A 23,217-nucleotide genomic window follows, 5' to 3' on the forward strand; every position below is an offset into this window, starting at 1 on the left:
TAAGGGTTATCCATCTAGATTTACATGCACAGCTACCAGAGTACTGACTACTCTTGGGTGCTGGCCGGTGCAGAGCACCAATTAGAATGTTTTTCCATTCGGCGTCATGTTGAGACCGCCGTTTTTTTTTTCGACGACCCTGTGGGTTTATCATTAATATTAAGTGATCTGGAGGTGGTTTTTGGTGGCGGCTCCCTGCACACCTCACGGATGATGCTCGTTAATCGTCAAACTCCGCCCCCCCCCCGTTCTGTCTTCGATGGGCTTGTCGCCGCGGGGCCTCGGCGCTATTTCATCTCCTCCACGGAAGGCAAAAGGAGAAATCACGTTCCTGATCTTTCTCCTTGTGAAGTGTTCATCACTCATTCAACAGCCCCTCCGCCTGTCATTCTCTTCTACCTACTTTCCGCTCTTTTATTCCTCACTCCTCCCGTGCCCGCGTGTGTCACGGCGCGTGTCGTGACCTAATTTCCTGTGAGAAAAAAACGAAACGAAACAAAATAAAAACCCAACGTCCTTGATTTCGAGGCGCTTTTGAGGTGCTTTTTAAGCTCCGAAAACCCCCACCCCTGGTGAGCGGATCACCGAGGCCTTCCCCCCTGTCCGTCAGGCGCCGTCGTTCGGAATCTTCCCGGCGTCGCCGCCCGCGAGTCATGCCCGCCGTGCGGTTTGTCGAAATAAAACCGCGAGGCGGGGAGTATGGGTGTCCAGTTTTGCCCCCCTACCCAGTGCACCGCCAGAATGTTAAACATGGCCACTGCGGCTGCTTCCCGAATTGCTACTCTGTGTCTCCCGGGGAGCCGGGGAAATTGAACCCTGGCTGTTCCCTAATAGGTGGTAAAGTGTTAAGTTCCAGAGAAATGGACTGCGAATTTAACCTGGAATGGAAATTGATCCCATTACCTTGTGCTCCGGCTGCTCTCCTCCCGTAGGAACCGGAGAGAGAGAGGGAGAAAGAGAGCGAGAGATAGAGAGAGAGACGGAGAGAATCGGAGAGTGGCAAAAGAGAGATGAAGGTTGTTGTGAGGTGAGGTGAGGGTAATAAGATGAGAGAGAGAATGGGGAGATGAGTGGAGAGAATCTGAGAGAGAGAGAGAGAGAGAGAGAGAGAGAGAAAATGGAGTGAGTGAACAAAGCAAGGAAAAAGAAGGAAGGTATGAAGGCCGGTGCAGAGTGTGTGTGATTAGAGGTGACGGCGGTGGAGGGGGGAAGGGTGTCCTGCCCGGATGGACGGACACCGGCGTATCAGTGTGGACCGGAGCTAATAGGCGTCTGCTGCCGAGCGAGGGATGGAAAAGGAAGCGGGTGCACAGGGAGGGATGGAGGGAGGGGAGGGGAGGGGCAGAGGGAGCGGGCTCTGAAGGGATGATACGCCTCCCGCCGAGGGCCTTCCCCAAACACACCTGTGGCGGCTCGCTGTGAAGCCGGCAGCGGTGATTGCACGCGGCAAGCCACAGCCGCGAATCCGCGGCGCCGGCTTTGAATTCGGACCCTGTAGGTTTCGAGTTTGAAAGAGATTTAAAAAAATAAATAAATACAGAAACACCGGGAGAACTTTCATGTTATGGTGCGATATTGTACGTCCGGTCGGGGTCCTGGAAAAGACCAGACGTCGGGAAAAATGGAGTTTCGGGCCCCGTCCGCCGCGGAGCGCCGCCGTTTTCACGCGTTTCCTGCTGATAGCGCACGTTTTTTTTGAGATACCTTTGATATCGTCTCTTTTGAAAACTCTGACGATGGAGTGAGAAAACCGCCCGGAAATGGTCACATTGGCGAAGATGTCAAAGTCAAATGATTGCGCCGTAACTCATGTTGATTCGCACTGGCTGAAAAAGGAGGACGCGCCATTTGCTTTAACATTGAATTAACGGCCGTAAATGACGGCGCCGTCAGGGAATTTGACGGAGTGGACGTTCTGATTTTGATAACGTCTTTGACAGGACGACGAGGAGGTTTCAGCTCATGGTTAGTCCAATAAATGAGGTATATGGAGCGTCAATTAACTGCAAGGGAAATTGCTAAATATGTACGATATATGGAGGAGGAGGTGTTTTTGATGCATTTTATGAAAGAAAACAAAATAAAAAATCGATCATTCATTGTCCGTTCCAGTTGGTATTCAGCACACAGCGTTCCAGAGACATCACTTTATTAAAACAATCTCAGCCCCGCCGAGCGCTCCGCCACGGTCTAACTGGCCATCGCCATGCCTGCTCACGCTCCCTTTCCCCCCTCCGCCCTCCACCCACAGAGCCCATGCACGGGCCACGGCGGCTGGAGGTGCTGGACGTCCAGTCCAAGCAGGTGACGGTGCGCTGGGAGCCGCTGGGCTACAACGTCACCCGCTGCCACAGCTACAACCTGACGGTGCAGTACCGCTCCCGGGTGGCGGGCAAGGAGGAGACCCGCGAGGAGGTGTGCTACGACACCCAGAGCCGCGACCCCCAGCACACCATCCACAACCTGACCCCCTTCACCAACCTGAGCGTCAAGCTGGTGCTGCGCAACCCCGAGGGGGTGAAGGAGAGCGGGGAGCTGGAGGTGCAGACGGACGAGGACGGTGAGTGCTGTGTCCATCTCGGCGCAAGATGTAGACATATATTTAAAAAAAAATATATATATATACACACACACACACACACACACACACACAGACACATACACACACACAACATTATATTATGTCATTAAGCATTCGTCAGTAGTATTCGATAGTTAATAGTTTGAATGGGGGAATAGACATGGAGGTCGAGTAAAGGAGGGAACAGAGAGCCTTATGAGGTGGAGGTGGAGAACATAAAAGGAGTGGTTGGAGGTCCTCATGAGATAGAGGTAGAGAGGCGGAAAGCGGGATAGAGGCCCTCACTTCCCCTCTTCCTTACTCCTGGACCCAATATACCGTAGGTCTCTATAGAGAGATATATACCTCTCCACATCACCCCACCAAATTTTTTTTGATAAATAAAAATAAATGAATCAGCAGAACCAGGGAGTCATGGGAAGAGGAGCCTCCCATCCCCCTCTCTTGTTGTTTTCCCGTCTTGGAAGATGAAAGGTGTGCTGCCTTGCCTCGGCACACTCAGGAAATGAACTCCTTGCTACTTTTCAAGGAGCCTCAATAACAAACACACTCAGCTGACGAAAAGGAGAGAGAGTCTGGTCATGTCTGCCTCAGATATCTCCGGTTGGGAACTTGAAAGAAGCAACTCTTCCCCACTATGTGACTGCGCCCGCCTGTGCGTGTGTGTGTGTGTGTGCGTGCGTGTGTGTGTGTGTGTGTGCGGGCGTATGTGTGTGTGTGTGTGTGTGTGTGTGTGCGTGCGCGTGCGCGCGTGTGTGTGTGTGTGTGTGGGCGTGTGTGTGTTCGTTTGTGACAATATTTGAGCGTCACTGTACGGGTCCCGTGGGAACGAACATCCCAGACAGGGCGTGGCCGTCGATGCCATCTTTAACATTATATACAAACATAACAACTTCACTTCGTTCTGTTCCATTTACAGAATGAAAGTGAAGCACGTCGGGGGTTCCACATCTCCTTGGAAGTAGCGCTGCATGAGTAAACATTGCGGGGGGAGATTGAAACTCCCGCTCCCGTCCCGTGGGGTTGTCGGTTCAACGCAGACACTTTGTTTGCGGGACTTTTTTTTTGTTTTTTTTTTGTTTTTCTCTTCCCCGGCGCCAGTAAAGTGTCGTGTTTTTTCAACCGCCGATTTGCGTTAATGGGGGGGGGGGGGTGTATTTATTTATTTCTTTTTGGTCCTCGCAAAGTGCTGCGACTGATCGCCGCGCTGCGTGCGTCAAGGTGAGAAAAAAAACAAAACTGGGCGCGGTCTGAGGGGGAAACGCAACACAGTTGGGCAGGAAGGCCCACGCCTGGCCAAGCCTCCCCCGTCGGACGCAAACGCTTCCCACGTCTCCCCCGTGTGCGGGTGGTTTTTCGGCGCCTGTCTCCTTCCCTTTCGACGTGTCGCTCTATCAGGCTGTTTGATGGTGTCCCCCGCAGTGCCGGGGGCCGTTCCTCTGGAGTCCATCCAGGGCAGCGCCTACGAGCAGAAGATCATCCTCAAGTGGAGGGAGCCGGCGCAGACCTTTGGAATCATCACGCAGTACGAGGTACAAAACACACGCCCCCGCCCCGCGCCCCACGTGCTGTCACACACATCGATAGCTCCGACTACAGAGAAGTCGGACGAAATTTCAGCCGTTTGAGACGTCGACACACACGCGTGACGGTTTTTTTTTCTGGTGAGAGCTCACGTTTTATGTTCTTTTTTTTTTTTTAATGTTCTTTCTTTTGAGGTTTTTGACGAAGGTCCTTCATTTTGCTGAATTGTATTTTTGTCAAATCCATTTGAAATGGTAGAAGCGCCGTTCTTTTGCCAAATACAAAATCGACATTTCTGAGTACCTTTGACAAAACCGTTATTGTCAGCACGACCGGAGATGATTTTAAGGTGGGTTTCTTCACCACATTATTCAAGTATTCCAGTTGGAATGGTTTGGAAAATGTAATAATTGCATTTACAACAAATCTTTCTCATTTATGTTATCCGTTATTTAGTTGTTAGGATTTAGGTTGAAACCAAAAACAACATTAGTCATTATTTAGAAGTTGTGATGTGATGTGACTAAGCGTGACTGTGACAAGATAGGTGACTGAGTGGGAATAAATTGCTGAAATAAATTATTTAATCATCATTAAAGTATTTTGCTGCAAAAAAAACCCATTCTGTTCTCCAAAATGATGTGACTTCAACGGAAACTGTTTGACTTGAAATGGATGGAATCGCTCTTCCTCTCGTTTAAATTCAAATTCAAGTCTAACATCTCAAGGGGGCATGACCAAATGAACATCCCACGCTCCAAATCATGAATTAACTGAGGGGGACAACTGTTAAATTCAGAATTTTGCAATAAACCTACAAATCCACCTTGTATATTGTTGTGCCCAAACAGAAGAACGGGTCGTCCATTTTAATGAAGGTATGGGGATGCTATAACACGTTATACATGATCTATCTAATGTTCAGCAGGATGAATGCATTATTGGTCCAACAGAGCCCAAACTCATCTCCTCCTTTGTCGGAAAATAAAAGCGTCGCGTACAATATTACCTCCAGGCTCTGATATGAAGCTTGCTTGTTGTCCTTCACCAGCCCCCCCTGAAATCCAAAACGTATTCCAAAGGTGAATGAATGTTGACATCCAACACGGACATGTGGAGGCATCGCACTGAAGTCTGTGAGAGTTATTGAATGTTGACTCACAGAACCAGCCTCCGTTTCGGGGGCGAAGTCACACAGAAATGGAATCGCTGCCGCCAACAGCAGCGGGGATTGTGCATCGGTTGTTCGCTCCATCTGCACCGTCATCAGCTGCAGGAAACACCTTGTTCTAATGATAAGAGCGCAAACAGGGCCATTACGTTTTACCGCCCAGTGCAAATTGCCCTTCTTTTGCGTCTGATCACAATTATCCATGTGGCAAAGTAAATAATCTGTGTCTCAGCAGGCGGGGCTTCATTGGAGAGTCAGTAAGCATTTACACCACTGCTCTACACTTGCCTTTTTTACGAATTATCAGTCTTAAATATATATTAAAAAAAATTTAAAAACGTAATTGTCGGACGGTAGTTTTTTTTTTTCTATTTTAAATGTTTAATGAAAATGTAAAATTGTAAGGAACTTGTAATCAGTATTTTGAGGTTCATGTGCAGTGACTATAAAACACTCAAATAGTATGAGTAAATATATAATTCAACTTACTCTCCCCACATACTTCATTTATTTCATGAGAAAAGTGTCTATATATTAAAATGTTTGTAGTTCTCACTGAATCTTAATACAATGTAGGGATGATGACAGTTTATCTCATATATTTTGCTATAGAACAAAGTTCTAGGCTGCTGAGGAGCTGTCCATGGTCCCATGAGGTTTGATGCTAATTTTGACCACTTTATCGCTATTCCCTATAACTTTTAGTTGTTTTTTTTCTATATCTTTTCAGTTTAATAGCAGTGAGAGAAACGTTTTTGGCACCGTTTGTAACACCTTTTTGGTACAACAAATTATTTAAAGCTTCAACAAGTTGCTTATGGAGGGTGTTCTGAAAACCACCACGGGCCGCTTCCCGTTCCGCTACCTTCGGATGCCGTGACAGTAATAATAATTATAATAATAATGTCAAAATATTATTTTCAGATCAATGGAAAGCCTGGGTGTGACACCCCTTATATCACGCAGCGCTGCGTGGTCTCGCACAGTTACCACCAGCTTCCTGCAGACGATAATAATTTCACTAATTTCGCTCATTTGCATAGAAATTGCATTGCAATTCTGCACCAGATGTATGCATAACACCTCATCTAATACGCGCAAATAGCACCGGCGCACCAAGACGCTATTCTACAGCGCAGTCATCGGTGCATTTCACCGTTGGCGCCAAGGCCGCGCGATCCCTTCGTGAATCCCCCTGTGCATACCTTCATCTCAATGAGCTTCAGGTTGGAGTAATCCCCAAACCTCGTTCGGCGGAGATTAATTCAGCCTCTCTCGATTCTGTCTCCTCGTCCCCCGTTGGAACCTAGTTTGGCATTTTTCGGGTCCTCCGGGAGGGGTTCCCGTCGACTGTTTAGCATACGATGAGAAAAAAAATTAATGCAATCCGGTCAACCACACGGGCTGCTCCGTCCACTGGCGGGCCTTCAGGAGGAAATGGATATTTTCTCAACTGCAGGGGCCATTTCAATCATAGCAGGAGTGTCCTGCGTCAGAATCATAAGAGTCCCGGAATTATCCAATGATGGCTTCGAGGTGCCGGTGGAGAAGGGCGCGGCGACGTTTTTTTTTTTTGCCGCCGAGTCATCTCCATACCGGCTCACCTTATTTGTTTATATTTTATTAATTTTTAATATTTCAAGCAAAACTGTTTGGCGCCTGCTCATCTTCATCTATATTTATGCCGAGCAGTGAATGTGTTTCACTTTTCATAACAAACTCACCTCGGGCGATCATTTGCACACGCTGTAGACATTTCTGGCATACAGTTTCCGAGGGGGGAAAAAGGTCTTAAGAGTATGGTAATGCGTCTCGTTAAAAGTAAGCGATGCGTGTCGGAGAACCAGGCCCCCCCCCCAACCCTCTCCCCCCAACTTCAAACTTCCAATTTACAGTTATTATAGATTCTCCCGACAACATGGAAACCAGAAGTCTCACGTACTGTAAAGTATCATTCCAGTGGCAGCCAGCCTGGAGCTTGGCCCTGGGTCTCCCCTCCCGCTGCTGTCTTGCCTTTCTGGTTTTAGGAAAGCAACCCCTGTCTTTTGTCGGTATTTCCCAGAAGATGCTTCCTTTGAGTCAGGCCCCGGCTTTGATTTGACACTATCAAAGGGCTCAAAGTGAAATGTGTCCGATGAGCTGCTCGATATCAAAAGAGATTTCAGGGCCATTCCTGTCCGACCGAGCGCGGTGACTGCGCGTCCTTTCCACTGGCGGCTTCCGAGACCCCGTCTGAGCCGGCTGTTGCCTTTTTACCCTTTGAAGTCGCGGTTATCCGCGGCCGTAACAAAAAAAAAAAAAAGACATTTTTTTTATTGTTATTATTATTTTTCTTAATTACATCGAACTCATCGCCACAGAAACAAGCGAAGAACAATCAGCGAAGATCAGCGTTCTGGACCGGTCCAATGGTCCCACATTGAGTGGAAAGTCACACAGATGTTATTATGAATTTCATGGTATATTCCCACTGTGTAAAGTCTTGTACGGTATTGCCTATAGAACCAAAAAAAAACATCCTTTATCATTTTAGTAGGGGTGCAACGGATCACAAACCTCACGGCTTGGGATCGTATCACGGTTTTGAGTCACGGATCGGATCGTTTTTCGGATCAGCCTAAAAACTGTAAGCGTTAGATCGTTAGACAAATCAAACTTTTCCTTCCATTTATTCTGTAAAACACTTAAAGCGAGGAACCTTTGCCCATGGTCTTGAATGAAAACAACATTCAAGACCAATGTTTAAATAAAATCTTAAAATATATAAAATATTTCATACTCAATTGTTAAATTAAAAGTGCAATGTGAGGCAGGCGTGATAAACAGGGTAGTGAGTGAAAAAATGTGATGAGATCCGCCCCCGGTAACTGATTCATATCCGATATCTCAGGTTTGTAACAAACTAAATCCCACGAAAATCGGTTCGACATTAAGCGAGTTACTAGTTTTGTAGAGAAAGTCCACATCTCTCAATAATATAGTCATTGTTTCCTCGCGGCTCTGGACCGCTCCAGTGTGCCGGAGGTGCAGACGCACAGCGGCGACGTGCGGCGGCTCCTTCACCACACGTGGTAAAACTCAGCAGCATCCCTCTTTATCCTCTTCCCACTGCAACTCTGCATCGAGATTAATGGAACTATTACTTCGAAAAGTGACGGCGGCAGTAAAACTGGTTTTCACCATATTGGTTAAATTTTGCAATTAATCACATTAATTCGGTCCACGTTCGAGCTGAACCGGGGCGGGTGGGGGTGGGGGATTAGTATGGATCACGGATCAACTACGTTCCGTGACCCCAGGAAAGTTTATCCAGAACTCTAACATTTGTTGACTTGAAACCAATCGAGAAACAGCTGCCGAACGTGCAAGACTCCAAGGTTGTCGATGAATATTAGATATCTAATCATTATTTTAATGTTATGCCGGTAGCGATCAAGAGTCCTGATTGAGAAAATGATAAATCAGACGAGAAAAAAAAAAGGTTCCGTGCGTGACGGCTGAGATGGCTGCCTTTGCTCAACAAATACAAAAGTGAATGTGCTGTACAGCAAAACGCCAAAATAAGACCCAAAGCGCTGCGACCGGGCTGTGGGCATTCAAAGTCGTTATTGTAAAGCACAGTTTTATTTATCTTGTATACATTCATGTATGTATGCATTATTCCATTCCCTGTGCATATTTAATAAAAACGGGGCTATTCACATCCTCACACTATCTCTATGTTTTACAGCAATTGCTATTCTATTACTTGGTAAAATGTACTTAGTTGCTGTGTCTTTATTGCTTAATTTTGTGAATTCTCAGGCACTTTCAAGACGCCGGACCTGTACTTTAAATGAGAATAATGCTTGAACGTGCTCCTCACATGCGGTACAGTATGTCAGGGCTTTACCACCTGATTTCCAGTCGCAAACTCAATTCATTAGCTTCGGTAATCTGCTGTTTCTTTTTGGTCCCCTTCCACCAGTTTCGCTATAATTACAAAAAGAAATGAGAAAAAAAAAGAGAAGGAAAAAAAAAAACAGTCCAAGTCGCCTGTTGACAAGTCATTTCAAATTCCTCTCCCTGAAATGTTATGATATGGGATTTGGCATAGTGGACTCGTTCCCAGACAAAGGCGAAATGAGAAGGCCTCCAAGCATTTCAAAGTTTGACGGACGCAAATTATGCGGCTCTCCAAACTGCCTTTGTGTTCCTTAATTGGAATTATAATGGAGGTTTTTCTTTTTACGAGCGGGGGGCTTCTCTTTAAGTGGGGCTTCATAGATTATTTAAAATGGATATTAACGGAGAAACGCTCACCTTAACGCTTCCCCGCAGTGCCCCCCGTGTGCGCAAAATCGCGAAAGGTTGCTTCGCGCACGCGTGGTTAGATAAAACTTCACCCCAGTGAACTCAATGAATTTCGGGCTAACGTTGCACAACCCTGTCGTGCTACAGTGCATTGATAAAATGTCACGGGAAGTGATGCAACGTAATTTTTTAAATTTTGATTTTTTCGCCTTTAATGTAAAGCACGTCAGCGTTTGATGGTCGTAGAGAAAAAGGTGACACGAGGAGAAAGAGCGATGGAAGCAGGGACGTGCGGTGGCGCCCGCCGACTTTCGGACTTACCGGATCCCCCTCCCTTCCCTTTCTCCAACCCCCCTGCCCCTCCCACCCCCGTCGCAGATCTCCTACAAGGCGGTGAGCTCCTTCGACCCCATGCTGGACCTGTCCAATCAGAGCGGGAAGGTGCTCAAGCTGGGCAACGAGAGCACCCACGTGTTCACCGGCCTGTACCCGGGCTCCACCTACTCCTTCACCCTGCGCGCCAGCACGGCCAAGGGCTACGGCCCGCCGGTCGTCACCCAGCTCACCACCAAGATTTCAGGTCGGCACGGGGCAGCCGGATCAGGGGCCGTCGATGTAGCAGCCGCAAATATTGTTTTATTTATTCATGAGGGTTTGGGTGAAACAACTATTTGTTCGTTTTTTGGGTTTTTTTTTTCAATCTGCATGAACTTGACGACGGGGGCAGATGAGCGCAACGGACCACCTCGCGTGGTGTGCATTTATTTATTTCTCCTTTACGGAGCGGCATGTTGCGCCGGCTTATGTCAGCCCTCCTAGTTATGATTCCATGAACTTTCTCACTGTTAAATCCAACCCAGCTGGCATCCCGAGATGTACCGAGCAAACCGCAGAAGTAAGCGCAAACAGTATTTATCCCCCTCGCTCGGCTCTCTGCATATTTAATGAGTTTGCTTTGGTGTCGACTGATCTGTGGTGTGCTTCGCATTATTGTAATACTTTAACCCAAATATGTTTATAATTCCAATGAGGCGCCGTCGACTGTTTGCGATAAAACAGTTTCTCTTAGATTTAACTCTTCCGCCATACAGGAGTGTATTCAGTCTTTCCCTTGTTTTTATTGTTGGTATTTATTTGAGGCCGTGCACAGTAGGATGGGAGCCTCGTCTTTTGAGGTCAATCAAAAGTAAAGAAGGTGTGTCCTCGTGTTCTGCGCTGTAATGCGACGCCTGCGCCTCCGCTCCTCTCTCCCCAGCTCCCTCCATGCCGGCCTACGACCAGGAAACCTCCCTCAACCAAACGGACAGCACCGTCACCGTCCTGCTGAAGCCGGCGCAGAGCCGGGGAGCGCCCGTGAGGTAGGTTCAGCGTCAAAGTGGCGATCCACGGCACCGCCCACCGCGTCGGGTGGATTACGGGATTCCCGGGATTCCGTTTGAAAATGAACCGCGTCCATATCGACACTTTACTGACCACAACCAGCTACTACAGCAACTGGCTTGTTGAAATTCGGCTGTCGTACACTACTTGTGGGTGCCGGATCGCGAGGAACGGCAGACCCCGCCACCAACAATGGAAACCGCATATAGAGGACATAGAGGACAACATGCATAATGCAAATGCATTGAATGGCTTATTCTTATAAAGTGGCAGTTTATTAAACATGGGGTGTATCTTTAATGTGCCTCTTTTAAACAGATGAATCGTACGGATTACCACTTTAAACAACAACACGAAAGACAGCGACACCACAAACCGCAATGCAAAAGATATGAAAACAGCGTGTGAGTGTGTCATCCCATTACACCGCCTTATAGGCCAGGAATTTCGATATAGAGTCTTGTTTTCTAAACTTTATTTGTGGAATTTTTTTGATCCGCGGAGAAGGATCCGCTGCCTTTGAAGGTGAGAACAAAGGCCGGCGGGCTGCAGCGAGCGTTGCCCCTTCCATGTCTTTTATGTGCCACGCCGCTCGGCCCGAGACACTACAGGCATCCGGGGGTGAAAACAGGAATCCCGGACGCTTGATCATTCATTTATTAGACATTATTAGACGACTTCTACAACCGGTTCGATTTAAATGGCAAATTCCTCGACGAGGCTCCCTGTTGCAGTTCAGCCCTACCCCCAGCCGCGGATTTGAGTCAGAAAACTCAAATGAAGCGATGGTTGGCCGATTCCTAAGTTATTACCACTAAAATAATAAGAATAGAAACTGCTCAGAATACAAAGTGTAATGTGCTCACAGCCCGTCTGGAGTTCGCAGTGGTACAAAATATCACGTATATTATATGTTGTATGTACGGTATAACAGAAAGATTTGAAAGGCAACGTGCAACTGTGTGTTCTTTCCAAAGTTCATTTGCTTTTTCATCACATAGAAATTACTTTATCATTTGGTGATGGTTTCTCACAACAAATAATTGCCAAAATTGCAGTTTTAGACAAAAAATTGCACTTTTCATTCCGTTAGCGTGGCACTTACCTTCTCCTGGGAGTAATCATCATTTTTCTCACCCGACAGTAATTCACAACCTTGGCTGAAAATACAGTAATTCACAACCTTGGCTGTTCTCCAGCCAAGGTTGTGAATTACTGTCGGAAGGGAAAATATTATTGCGTCTACTTTCGCTTCGGTGAGAAACTTTAAGTTATAACTCAGTGAATAAGAGATTTTAAAAAGTAGCTGATGCCAGAATACGGCTGCGTTAAACGCTTAACAAGCTGAATGGGTATCAAACCGCACTACGGACCCCGTGTCGTCGTGCGGCGTGCGCGAGCCGGGCCCTGGGAGAGGAAGAGGAGGTGGAGGAGGCGGCGGAGGCGGCGGAGGCGGCGGAGGCGGCGGGGGCGGCGGGGGCGACGGAGGCGGCGTCGGCTCGAGTTGAGATCTGAAGTGCGAATAAACACCGCAGCTCGCTGTAAAGCCCAATTTTACACTATCAACTCATCTGAGTCCTTTAAAGATTACAGCCCGGAGATCTTTAGTCAGGCTTGTCAGCTCATGTTTACCGTACGTACAGCTGCCCGGATTAATGCTGTGGGAGCCGACGGAGGGGCGCCGGAGCCAAAACGACAAGAGTGAAACTGTTTTGTTTTTTTTTAATCTTCCTCTTCGCAGGTAGGACCCAGAAGGCCCTCGCCAGCCTGACACTCGTTTCCGCCGGGCTATTTACGAAAGCGCTGATTATAATTAAGGCGAGCCGGCGTGAGTGAGAGTCTGAGTTAATTAGCGTGGTGGGTTTGCTCTTTTGTTTGCCGTCGGAGAAGGCAGATGAAAGACCCCGATTGGTCTTTGGAGATACGAACTTCAGTGTTGAGCCCCCACTCCATTCTGTTTGAGCCGGGCCGGGACACAGTTGTGTGATAATGCTTTACAACATAATCCTCAATATGGCTGTTGTGGGCTAATTAATTTCACATCAAATCAATTCAAGCGTAGGTTTATTGGGGGGCGGGGTTTGTTAATTAGGGCGTGAGATGCGTCTTGAAGTTTGCGATTTTGGAGGATCCACTACTGTACGGTGAGACTCTCGAAGTTGTTCGCCGGAACGAGCCGCGTTCGTTCGGCACATTTGAAGGCTTTCTTTTTTTTCTTCTCCTCTCGCCTGGCAGCTCCACCCTCAGCCTCCTTCTCCCAATGTAACTCTCATCTGTCCTCCACACGTGTTCAAACCATCACAATCTGGCCTCTCTCACTTTTCCACCAAACTGTCCAACCTGAGCCGTCCCTCTAATGTACTCATTCTCACTCTCAGGACATAAAGGCCGAGAGACTCCCTTCATGTGTTTGCACAAAAATATGAATTGCAAAAGAAGGGGAAGTGGCACAGGGCGGAAAGCGGCAGGATTAAACTGCGGGCTCTGGGCTTTTGAAGATGTTTCTCACCTCAAACCGGCGGTGACACTCGAGAGGATGCGGAAGTTTAAGGCGACTGCAAAACAACTCCCAAGCTTCCGGAGCGGAGGCTGTTTGTCGGAGTGATGCCGGCTCTAATACAAACGCGTGGCGAGGGGAGGAACGGCGGACGGATAGATAGCTTTGGCAGGATGAATGGGTAAATAGAACGGGGCAAGGATGATTCCAAACAAAGAATATAAAGGAGAAAAAAAAGAGACATAAAGGGAATTGGACGCATAGAAATTAAACACAGCCCGCGGCTCAATATGACGCGTCCTCCAAACACATTCAAGCCCAGTCCGAAGGAGAGCTTTTAATAATTAGATCAGCCAAGGAATTAAATGACAAACTATCCGATTAAAGGGATGTAATTTATTTTTTAATTTTTCAGGGCCAATCTTTTTTTTTTCCCTCTTTTTTATTTATTTTTTATTTTTTTTAGGAATACTTGCCGCTGTTTTAAGTGGTGAAAATCTCATTTAAAAAAAAAACAAAAAAAACCCAAACTCATCACGCAAAATCTGTCTTTAGGTCCCCGAGTAACTTGACATTTGACGAGGGAGGAGAAGCAATCCACACCGGCAGAGAGGAGTGTATGGCGGCATGAGGCCTGATTTGATAAGGCAATCTTGCCCGCTGATTGGGTTTGGGAGGTAGTGTAGCTCCAGACGTTTGAATTCCAAATAGCAGATGTTTTTCTGTGATACAGTGGCGGAGGGAGGACACAGTAACATCCAATGATAGGATCAGTTAATGAAAAAACAAGCAGGACCACAAATGGCTCTTATTGCTGTTGTTAGATGTTAGATATACTATATATATATATATATATATATATATATAGAGAGAGAGAGAGAGAGACAGAGAGAGAGGGGTAGAAATGTGGTGTCTGGTCTGGGGAGAGCATTTATTTAATATATATATATATATAAACATATATATGTATATATATATATATATTTATATATATATATTTATATATATATATATATATATATAACATATTTGTGTAATTTGCTAATATGAATAGCATTTGCGAGTTGGATTTGACGACTAATCTGTGGGGACGACACGCGTCCGGGAACAATTTTTACCAGAGGGGACGCTGTTTCCTTAAGAGGATTAGTGTTCTGTCTATCAGTCATGTCGCGTTAAACTAATGTTTGCAATGGGCCCTCATCAGGGGCCAGGAGACGCCTCCACATCGCCTTGCATCAAAATAAATGTTTGCATGCCTCTCTGGAGAGAAATGATTCGGGACGCTTGCCTTATCATTCACACCACCAAATCGGCCCCTTTCTCTTCCGCGGCGCAACCTTTGCCTTGAGCGAGCTCTCGCGCGTGCACGCGCCGATGGAAGACGGAGAGAGCGCGGGGAAACGCAGCCGGTTGTAGATCGTGCGGGAACGTTGTTGAGGAAAGTGAGGTGTTCCACGGCAGTTTTGGTTTCATTTTTTCACCCCCGCAGCATCAGATTATCTTTACTCGGCAAATCAGTTACGTGATTTTCTACAGTCTCAAAATAAACCCTCCCCTTAACTTTCTTTGATCGCGGCGTAGCGGGCTCTAATGGTTGCATGCAGTAGATGTAGCGCATATTTTTATTTATTTATTTTTTTTAAACGGCAGACATAATCTACGGCAGGCGTCTCATGTCTAATTTGTTTGGGCACTAATGGTTTATGGACACGGGGGAGAGATAAAGTGTGAGAAGAGAGAGAGAGAGAGAGCGGCACGGGAGGGAGGGAGGACGCTGGGTCAGGAGAGGGGTGTTACTTACGACCCCTCTTAAATCAGGGAGATATAGGGCCACCACAGCACCTCCTTGCCGGTTCGATAACGTGAATGAGCAGCCCGGTGAACCGATTAACATTAGAGAGAGAGAGAGAGAGAGAGAGAGAGAGAGAGGAGACAGTGATTGAAATGCTCCCCATACCCCTTCACTTCATCTGCTCAAACAGCCCTGCAGCCCCCCCCCACCATATGAAAAATAAATCTGAGTTTCAGGTCACAATCCAGTCGATGCCAAGTCAATCTGCCATAATTGGTTGGTGTGACACGGCGGCGAGGCTGAAATCTATCGGGCAGCCGGTTCTGGAGGAGGCCTAATTGGTGTCAGCGCAGGTTTCAGCATCGCGGGGCGAACGGAGGTCGGCCCCCGGTTGCCCCCTTCTGGCCGACTTTTAAACGTGCAGGGCAACGCGGTGGGCATGAGGCGTGGAAAGTGGGCTGCTCAAGATGAGGTCGGCCTTGTGTGGAGGGCCGTCGCTCGAAGTGGAAAGAAACTCAAAGCGGTTTCCCATTTGTGCATAGAAACTAAAGTAGCAGGGTCCTTGAAATTCTTTAGTTCAAATATCGGGCCTTAAAAGGCATTATATCGTCTTCATTTCAACGTAAACCTTCTATTATCCTCTATATGTGACCCACCGCAGCAAAACACGGTAGCCAAATAAATTGAAAAAAGCTTTCTAAATATTCCCGTTAGATTACATGGGGAAACACAGTTCACTTACTGAGACGCTGAACAGGGCTGAACCATGCCAATCGATGTTTCCTTTAAAGCGACAGTCCAGGTGAAGATCATCCATGTGATGTGAAGTCACAATGTGAAACCGTTTTGATAGAGTTCAACCTTTAAATCGTACTACTCTTACACACACACAGAGACATCATTGTGGATGGGGCGTGTACCAACATATACCAACGAAAAAGTCACGCTGACGTCACTTCCGTAAACAAGCCGAGGATCCTTCGGTTTAACTTCTCTGTGAAAACTTTGATCGTGATGTTGTGGATTATGAGAACCGGGTGGCGAAAGATCAAAATCATATCACGGACCTTAATCTGACCAGTGCGACAGATCCAAGTCAGTGTAAGCAGCGCGTACTGGACTTCATGTTTCGCAATGATAGTCAGTTCTCCGACAGCGACGTGGAGAACGACAGCGACTCTGAAACTGATACCAGCATTATCCTGAACTTGGAGAACATTTCAAACAGCGGATTTCCACCTGAATGTGACGATGAAACGGAATATTTTCAAGAACCACTGGAGGAGACCAACGATTTGCCCCTTATTGTTACAACCGAAGAAGTTGATGACGTGATAAAGTCCGTTGAGGTTGGTGATACAGATTATGAACAGGTAGCAATGGACAAAATTCTCAAGTTTACCCACAAATGCCGCCAGGGGCAAAAAGAAAATGAAAAGAGGCCCCAAACAGGCTCTCAGGGTGTAGCTGGGGTAGGGTTGGGGTTAGCCCACATAATTACTCCAAGAACTTTGAAGATATTTGGCATACACACATTTATATATTAAATGACACACCAAGGCTGATATACAGCGAATCATATCATGTTGGACTCTACATTTTGTTGTGTTGTCTCTACTTTTAAACTCCTAAATAATTCCACTTTTATAAAACAATTTTTATTCTAATTGTTAACTTAAAAGCCTTTTTGAAAACAAAAGATGTTGTGTGTCAATGATGCTGATTAACATTCCCTCAAAACACAAGAACAATGCAGAGATTCCCCAGAGATTCCCCATTCAGCAGGGTGTCAAGTGGCCATTTGGCTGTGTTGGTCCTCCAACCATTTGTATTCTAGGACCTGGCTGAATGAAGCCAAGTGTGGGGGAAAACTTTGAAGGTGATTATCTCAGAATCACAGTTTGACACACCCTTCTCATTAACAAGTCATAGCTTTAAAAATATTTGCTTGATTTGCACAAGTGACATCTTGTTTTGAAGATCTGATTCTTCACTTCCAAATGATGTGAATAAAAGGAAAAAAGCCACCAAATGTACCTCAACTCTGCAATGGGTCACATATTATCTGTTTCCTGCCAAAATCTGTCAAGTTCTTCTGCGTCAGAACCAACATTTCTGATGTTATAAAACCCTAAACCTTCCCCTGAACCTACAATCTTCGAAATGTACCTCAACTGGGTGAACCCAACTCACTTTATACCTGCCTGTGGAGAAGAATCCCCCCAAATTCAAGTTCCCAATCAAATACCTTGCTATCTGTAACATCTAGTTCATAATCCTCCCAAGTTTACCTGATACTGACCTGCCATACTTTATTTTTCATTTAAAAAGTGCTAAATACTGTATGATCCAACTCTGACGCCTGCAGCAACCAAGGGTTCGTAGGGTAGTTTCGGATCGAGTGAAATGTGAAAAATCTTTTTTCATAATTAATGAAGCGCTCTCCCGAACACGCTGCGGTTCTTCATCCGTTGTTGACGGTGTTTATTTATTTTCATCACTTTTTTTTGGATGAGCGTTGATGTCACGCTACATCAGGCGTGTGACTGAATGACTGGTCTTCCATAATGACTCATAATGTAAATTTCTGAACTCAGCGTGAGGTGACAAGGTGTCAGCGGCTTCGAGAGACATTAACATGACAGCAGTAATTAGGCAAAAATAATCACTGCGATTTCAAATAGCCGACATTAAACATAGTGCCTCTCTTCCTTTTAGCAGCAGAGGCGGTGGGGGCGGGGGGGGAATAATATATATTTTTCAAGGACAGTGGAAGAATTTTTTTAACACCTTTGTAATAACTTTTTTAATAGTTCTTTAATGGGCACACATTAAATCAGCGAGGAAATAATTGTTGAATCCAAGCAGGTTTTACGAGGAACGATCATCAGCAACACACTCACCGTATTATGGATAAAACCTTTTGGATTCTCTCCGCATTTAAAATTCATGGCGAGGTCGGTTACGTTACTACATTGTGTTAGAGAAAAAAAACGCCTTTTTTTCGTTTTGTTTTTTTTCAAATTTCCGCATTACAAGAGCCGCTCAGCCTTGGAGCACCATAGCCTTTGGCACTTTGGTATTTTGCCCAAGGAAAGGAAAGCTGCTCTATTCATACGGCGCCTGTCATTAAGTTGTGGCACAACTGCATCATGATATCATAAGCAGCCGCCCAGAGGGAAGCAGGCTTTTGTTCTCACTCCTCCATCTGCAGATTGATTTGGAATATCAAGTACCAATATGGGCAGTGAATTATAAAAAAGTGGACACAATAAAGCATTGACAGGTTCAGGTTTGTTGTTGTTGTTGTTGTTTAGTTTAGTGTAGTGCCCGTGCAGTTCACATGTTGTGTATGGCTGCAGCTGATAATGGCCGTACATACATTTCACTAAGGAAAAGCTTATTTTTGGTATCGTCACTCTGATATCTTGATATCTTGAGTTTGGATTAGAATTCCTTTTTTTTTATCCATTGCCGTGGCGGAACCTCGCCGTAAGTCAAATGATATACGATATTGTATGCATTTTATAACATAAAAAATTACTGGTACATTGTCAGAAATGAATGCAACCTCATGAATAAATATACGCTGCGTCCACGGCGGCGTAGTACCTCCTCCACACTTGATCGTATTCGCAGAGTGTTCTTCACTATGTTCCTGAGGAAATGTGTTTTGTCACAATGTCAATTGTTGATACAGAGATTTTTTTCTCAAAAGGAATTTGTTTATTATATATTGACAATTTTTTGCTATTTTAAAAATATTTTTAGGTTTATTTTATATTACATTTTCTCATATATTTTTGCTATTTTTAAGGTTTATTATATATTATATTTTCTCATATTTTTTTATATTTTTGAGGTTTATTGTATTATAATTCCTCTTTTTTTTTGCTTTTATTAGGGTTTATTATATATTACATTTTCTTATATTTTTGTTTTTTATTATATATTGACATTTTCAAATGTCTTATTACTTTATTATTATTATTATTATTATTATTGCCTATTGTTCTGATGTGAGCTGCTGTAACACGGTAATTTCCCTTTCAAGATGAATAAAGTATCTATCTATCTATCTATCTATCTATCTATCTATCTATCTATCTATCTATCTATCTATCTATCTATCTATCTATCTATCTATCTATCTATCTATCTATCTATCTATCTATCTATCTATCTATCTATCTATCTATCTATCTGTCTGTCTATCTATCTGTCTGTCTATCTCTCTATCCATCTATCTATCTATCTATCCATAGTATGCTCATATCCACCCTCATTATCAGATACCGTCAGTGATCTATACGTGACTTTGGTTTCCTTTCCTCCCGGCTCCTCTGACCTCTCCTCTCGATAGGGGACTGTAATTAAGGGCTGATTTTCTCTGAAGACTCTCAGCAGGATTAAATATTTCATCAGCTCCCATCCGCAACGCTAAATAGGAGCGCTCTGAGGAATTGGCAAAACAGCTTCACTCCGAGCGATGCCTCTATAATAATAATAATAATAATAATAATAAAAATAATAATAATAATAATAATAATAATACAGCGTGGAGTGGAGTAACTCATGCCGTGCACACAGGGGAGGGTTTAGTCATCCAGTGCACAACCAGGGGCGTTTCCGCAAAATACTCAGATCAATTAGTGGGGGGAATTAAAAAAAACAATCAATCGTTTGATCAATCATTCGACCGGTCACCTTCGCAGAAGCTATGAGCTTCTTGTAGAATGGTGCTGTGTATTTATACTATGACAAGAAAATGTAAAGTGTTGCATAGAGCATATTGTGACATCTACCATGTCTGGTTTTTTTTGGTGTCTTGGTTGTTTCTAAAAACACTACGTGATCTTTTCTGGGATAACCTTTGTGTACAGCTCCACACAAGTACACAGCGCATTACACGTTATACGAGTACAAAGGTCAGATTACCATTAGTCAACATTCATCTCTGCGGTCAGGGCAGTTTGGTGTCCTCGGCTCATAAATTAGATTTATTCTTTCTCTCTTCTTTCTAATTTATTTTATTTCACTCTTGTTCGGTGCATTTAGGGATCTAATTTACAGCTCCTGGTAATTGGTTTGTGTTGTGTGGGCATCTGGGACTATACGACTAGAGCTGTCACAATTATGACGTCATCGCTTGATCGGAATTATTTGAGATAATCGCAATCTTTTTGTAAAATCATCATTGAATTAAAAATTTTGACCAATGTTGGAAATGTCGCAATAACGAGAATGTGAAATTAGGTGTGTTTCCATCAGTTGGGTTAAGTTAAATTAACCCATTATTTTAATCTCCCAATGGCAGTAGATAGCTCAGACATATTATATTATTATTATTATTATTATTATTATTATTATTATATTATTGTTATGACGTTATATTATGATAGTGATAAAATTAACATGTTTGTGACCGCCTTAGACATGACTCCACTTCATCATACAGTTCACCCTATTTCTTATGTCATTATGATATAAATTGTATTCGTTTAGATCCCACAATCAAATGCTCCCGTCCAAATATTAAGGGCGGTTTTCAACCGATGTTGGAAAGACAACATACAGTATCAAGCATTTGTTGGGAAAATGGTAAAAACAAAAAGACAATTGCTTCTCCCGAATTATGGTTTTGAGCGAAAGAAAACTGTCTCCGATTGCTCCGATGACTGGAATTTTCGATTCTTTGCCAAACTAGTCGAACTCGTACGGTAGCGATCATCATTTCGACGTGTTTTCACCTCCGAGGTGGGGACTTTTCAGCGTCCTCGGGCCCTCTTTTTGGAAACCCAATCCCGGCTGGTTATTCTCGCTGTCAACAGCCTCTTTGTCAGTCGGCAACTCAGAAGGTTTTAGCGGGCGGAGGCGAGGTGCATACTAACGGCGGTGTACAGAAGACGGCCAGTCTCCCCCTCCGGCGACGCAGGCGGCTCGGGGACAACGCCGCCTCTGTCACCGGCACAGAGGGGCGCAGTTTTGATCAAGCCAAACACTGGGCTCTGGATGGAGGGATGAAATGGAGAGAGAGAGCGGGAGAGAGAGAGAGAGAGAGAGAGAGAGAGAGAGACGTTGACCTTTGAGTTGTTGAATAATAAAAAAAGCAAATAAAGCCGGGCCCTGTCCCGTCTCACCGCTCGTTTCCCCCCTCTCAACTGTATTGTGGAGGTCCGTCTTTCTATTTCCTGCCTCTGTAATAAAAGTCGACAAGAGGCTTCTGGGTCTGGCGGCCATCGAGAGCGTCACATAATATGCAATGCAAGTAAAAAAAAAAATGGAATAGTATTATGAATAGAAAAATAACAGCTATGTATTATTTTTTTTTATCTTCATATAGTTCATATATGTTTTAATATAAATGGGTTTATTTTAATGTTTGTTTTCTTTTGAGACATTTACCTTTTTCATAAGTTATATTCTCGATCAACACATTGTTCAAATGTCTGCGCTAATCTGGTGAAAAAATAAAGTATCTATCTATCTATCTATCTATCTATCTATCTATCTATCTATCTATCTATCTATCTATCTATCTATCTATCTATCTGTCTATCTATCTGTCTATCTGTCTATCTAACTGTCTGTCTATCCGTCTATCTGTCTGTCTGTCTGTCGATCTGTCTGTCTATCGATCTGTCTATCTGTCCATCCATCCATCCATCCATCCAGACACATCTAATGTAGCTCTATGTGGCAAAAAGAAAACCTCAAATATAAATTCACTGTGGCTCTTGGATTCGGATTTTAGTGCTGGAGATGTTTTCAGATAGAGTTTCACATCGATATCCCAAAAATGGTATCGTTTTTTTGTGGGGTTTTTTTGCTGTTTTTTTTGTTTATGTCCACCCCTGCTACTATCCCACTCATGACGACCGCAGCCAAAACACATAAATAAAAAAATCAATATCTGATATCAAAGAATATTTAAAAAAAGGCATTTATAAGTCACACACTCTCAGTGCTTGTGTATCAGAGCACTGCTGCCAAAGAATGTGTTACCTTTGTACGTAAGTCTAGTTTAGTTTATGGTTATCTTTATTATGAGTATTGGTTAAAGCTGAGATGAGATCGGCTTTGGTACTACCTTCTCACAGTGTCACCTGTGCACCTTTTTTTAATGATCCTTCAAGAACCCCTTAGCGTCGTGTAGCCATCCTTAACGTTTACCTTCCAAGATGAAAGCCAGACAGCCAATGGATCCAACTCTTAATGTAAAGAACATTTCTTTATTCTCCCCCGTTCGTCTCTCCCTGCAACCCCATCTCTCTACTTATCCTAACCCCCTGGATCCATCCTTCCATACTGTCCCTTCTCCTCTCCTCACTTGTACTCGTTGGCGAGGATGAACTCCTGGCAGATGTTTCCCCTGACTTCATCCAGTCCTTCTGGGCCAGGTCCTCAGCCTCCTCCCAAGCGCTGAGCAGGGGGTTGCGGGAACAGCCGCGAGCAGTCGTACAAGCGCTTCTACTGGGGTGAAAAGGCTGCGGACCTCGACCGCCCGATTCCTCAGAACAGCCGTGGCCTCTGAAGCGCTTGTGTGCGGCTACTGGAGCTTAAACATGTTCGGCTGCACCTCCTGCGTCGCCGACATTTTCAGGCCACCCTGATCAGACCTCTCCTTCAGCTGCATGTCCACAGAATCCAGCATCTTGAAGAGTTCAGCTCTGTAGTGTTCTTCTGGGGCTGTAAGTGAGTGTGCAGTGGTGGCATTGCCAATGAAGCGTTTTGGTCAACGGCGAATGTGGGGGCACGGTTATGGGCTGAATATTTAGCATTCGTGGTCATCTCCGTTGCGTGGCTGTACATACTCCTGGGACTTCTCCTCAGTTCTCTTTGCCCTCAGGGTTGTCCTCGCACAATCTGCTGCGTGAGATTTACCGCTGCTGCTGCATTCCAGACACGGTTTCTGTTCGCTCCTGCAGTGTGCAATTACGGCACTCCAACTCCTCGATTACTTCAATGGCCAGCAT

General features: G+C 44.9%; 1 protein-coding gene across 1 annotated transcript in view; it reads left to right on the top strand.

Moving 5' to 3' along the window:
* Positions 1–23,217, top strand: part of LOC307238363 (receptor-type tyrosine-protein phosphatase mu) — a gene marked incomplete at its 5' end in the record, with an annotated part of 194,768 nt that overhangs the window by 89,302 nt on the left and 82,249 nt on the right. The window contains 4 exons of the mRNA XM_080011296.1: positions 2,252–2,560; positions 4,004–4,113; positions 9,948–10,149; positions 10,825–10,927. Of these exons, the coding sequence (XP_079867422.1) occupies positions 2,252–2,560; positions 4,004–4,113; positions 9,948–10,149; positions 10,825–10,927 (724 nt within the window). The remainder of the gene's footprint in view (positions 1–2,251; positions 2,561–4,003; positions 4,114–9,947; positions 10,150–10,824; positions 10,928–23,217) is intronic.

The sequence above is a fragment of the Zeus faber genome (assembly GCF_960531495.2).
Source record: "Zeus faber genome assembly, chromosome: 12".
In the NCBI taxonomy this organism is placed as follows: Eukaryota; Metazoa; Chordata; class Actinopteri; order Zeiformes; family Zeidae; genus Zeus; species Zeus faber.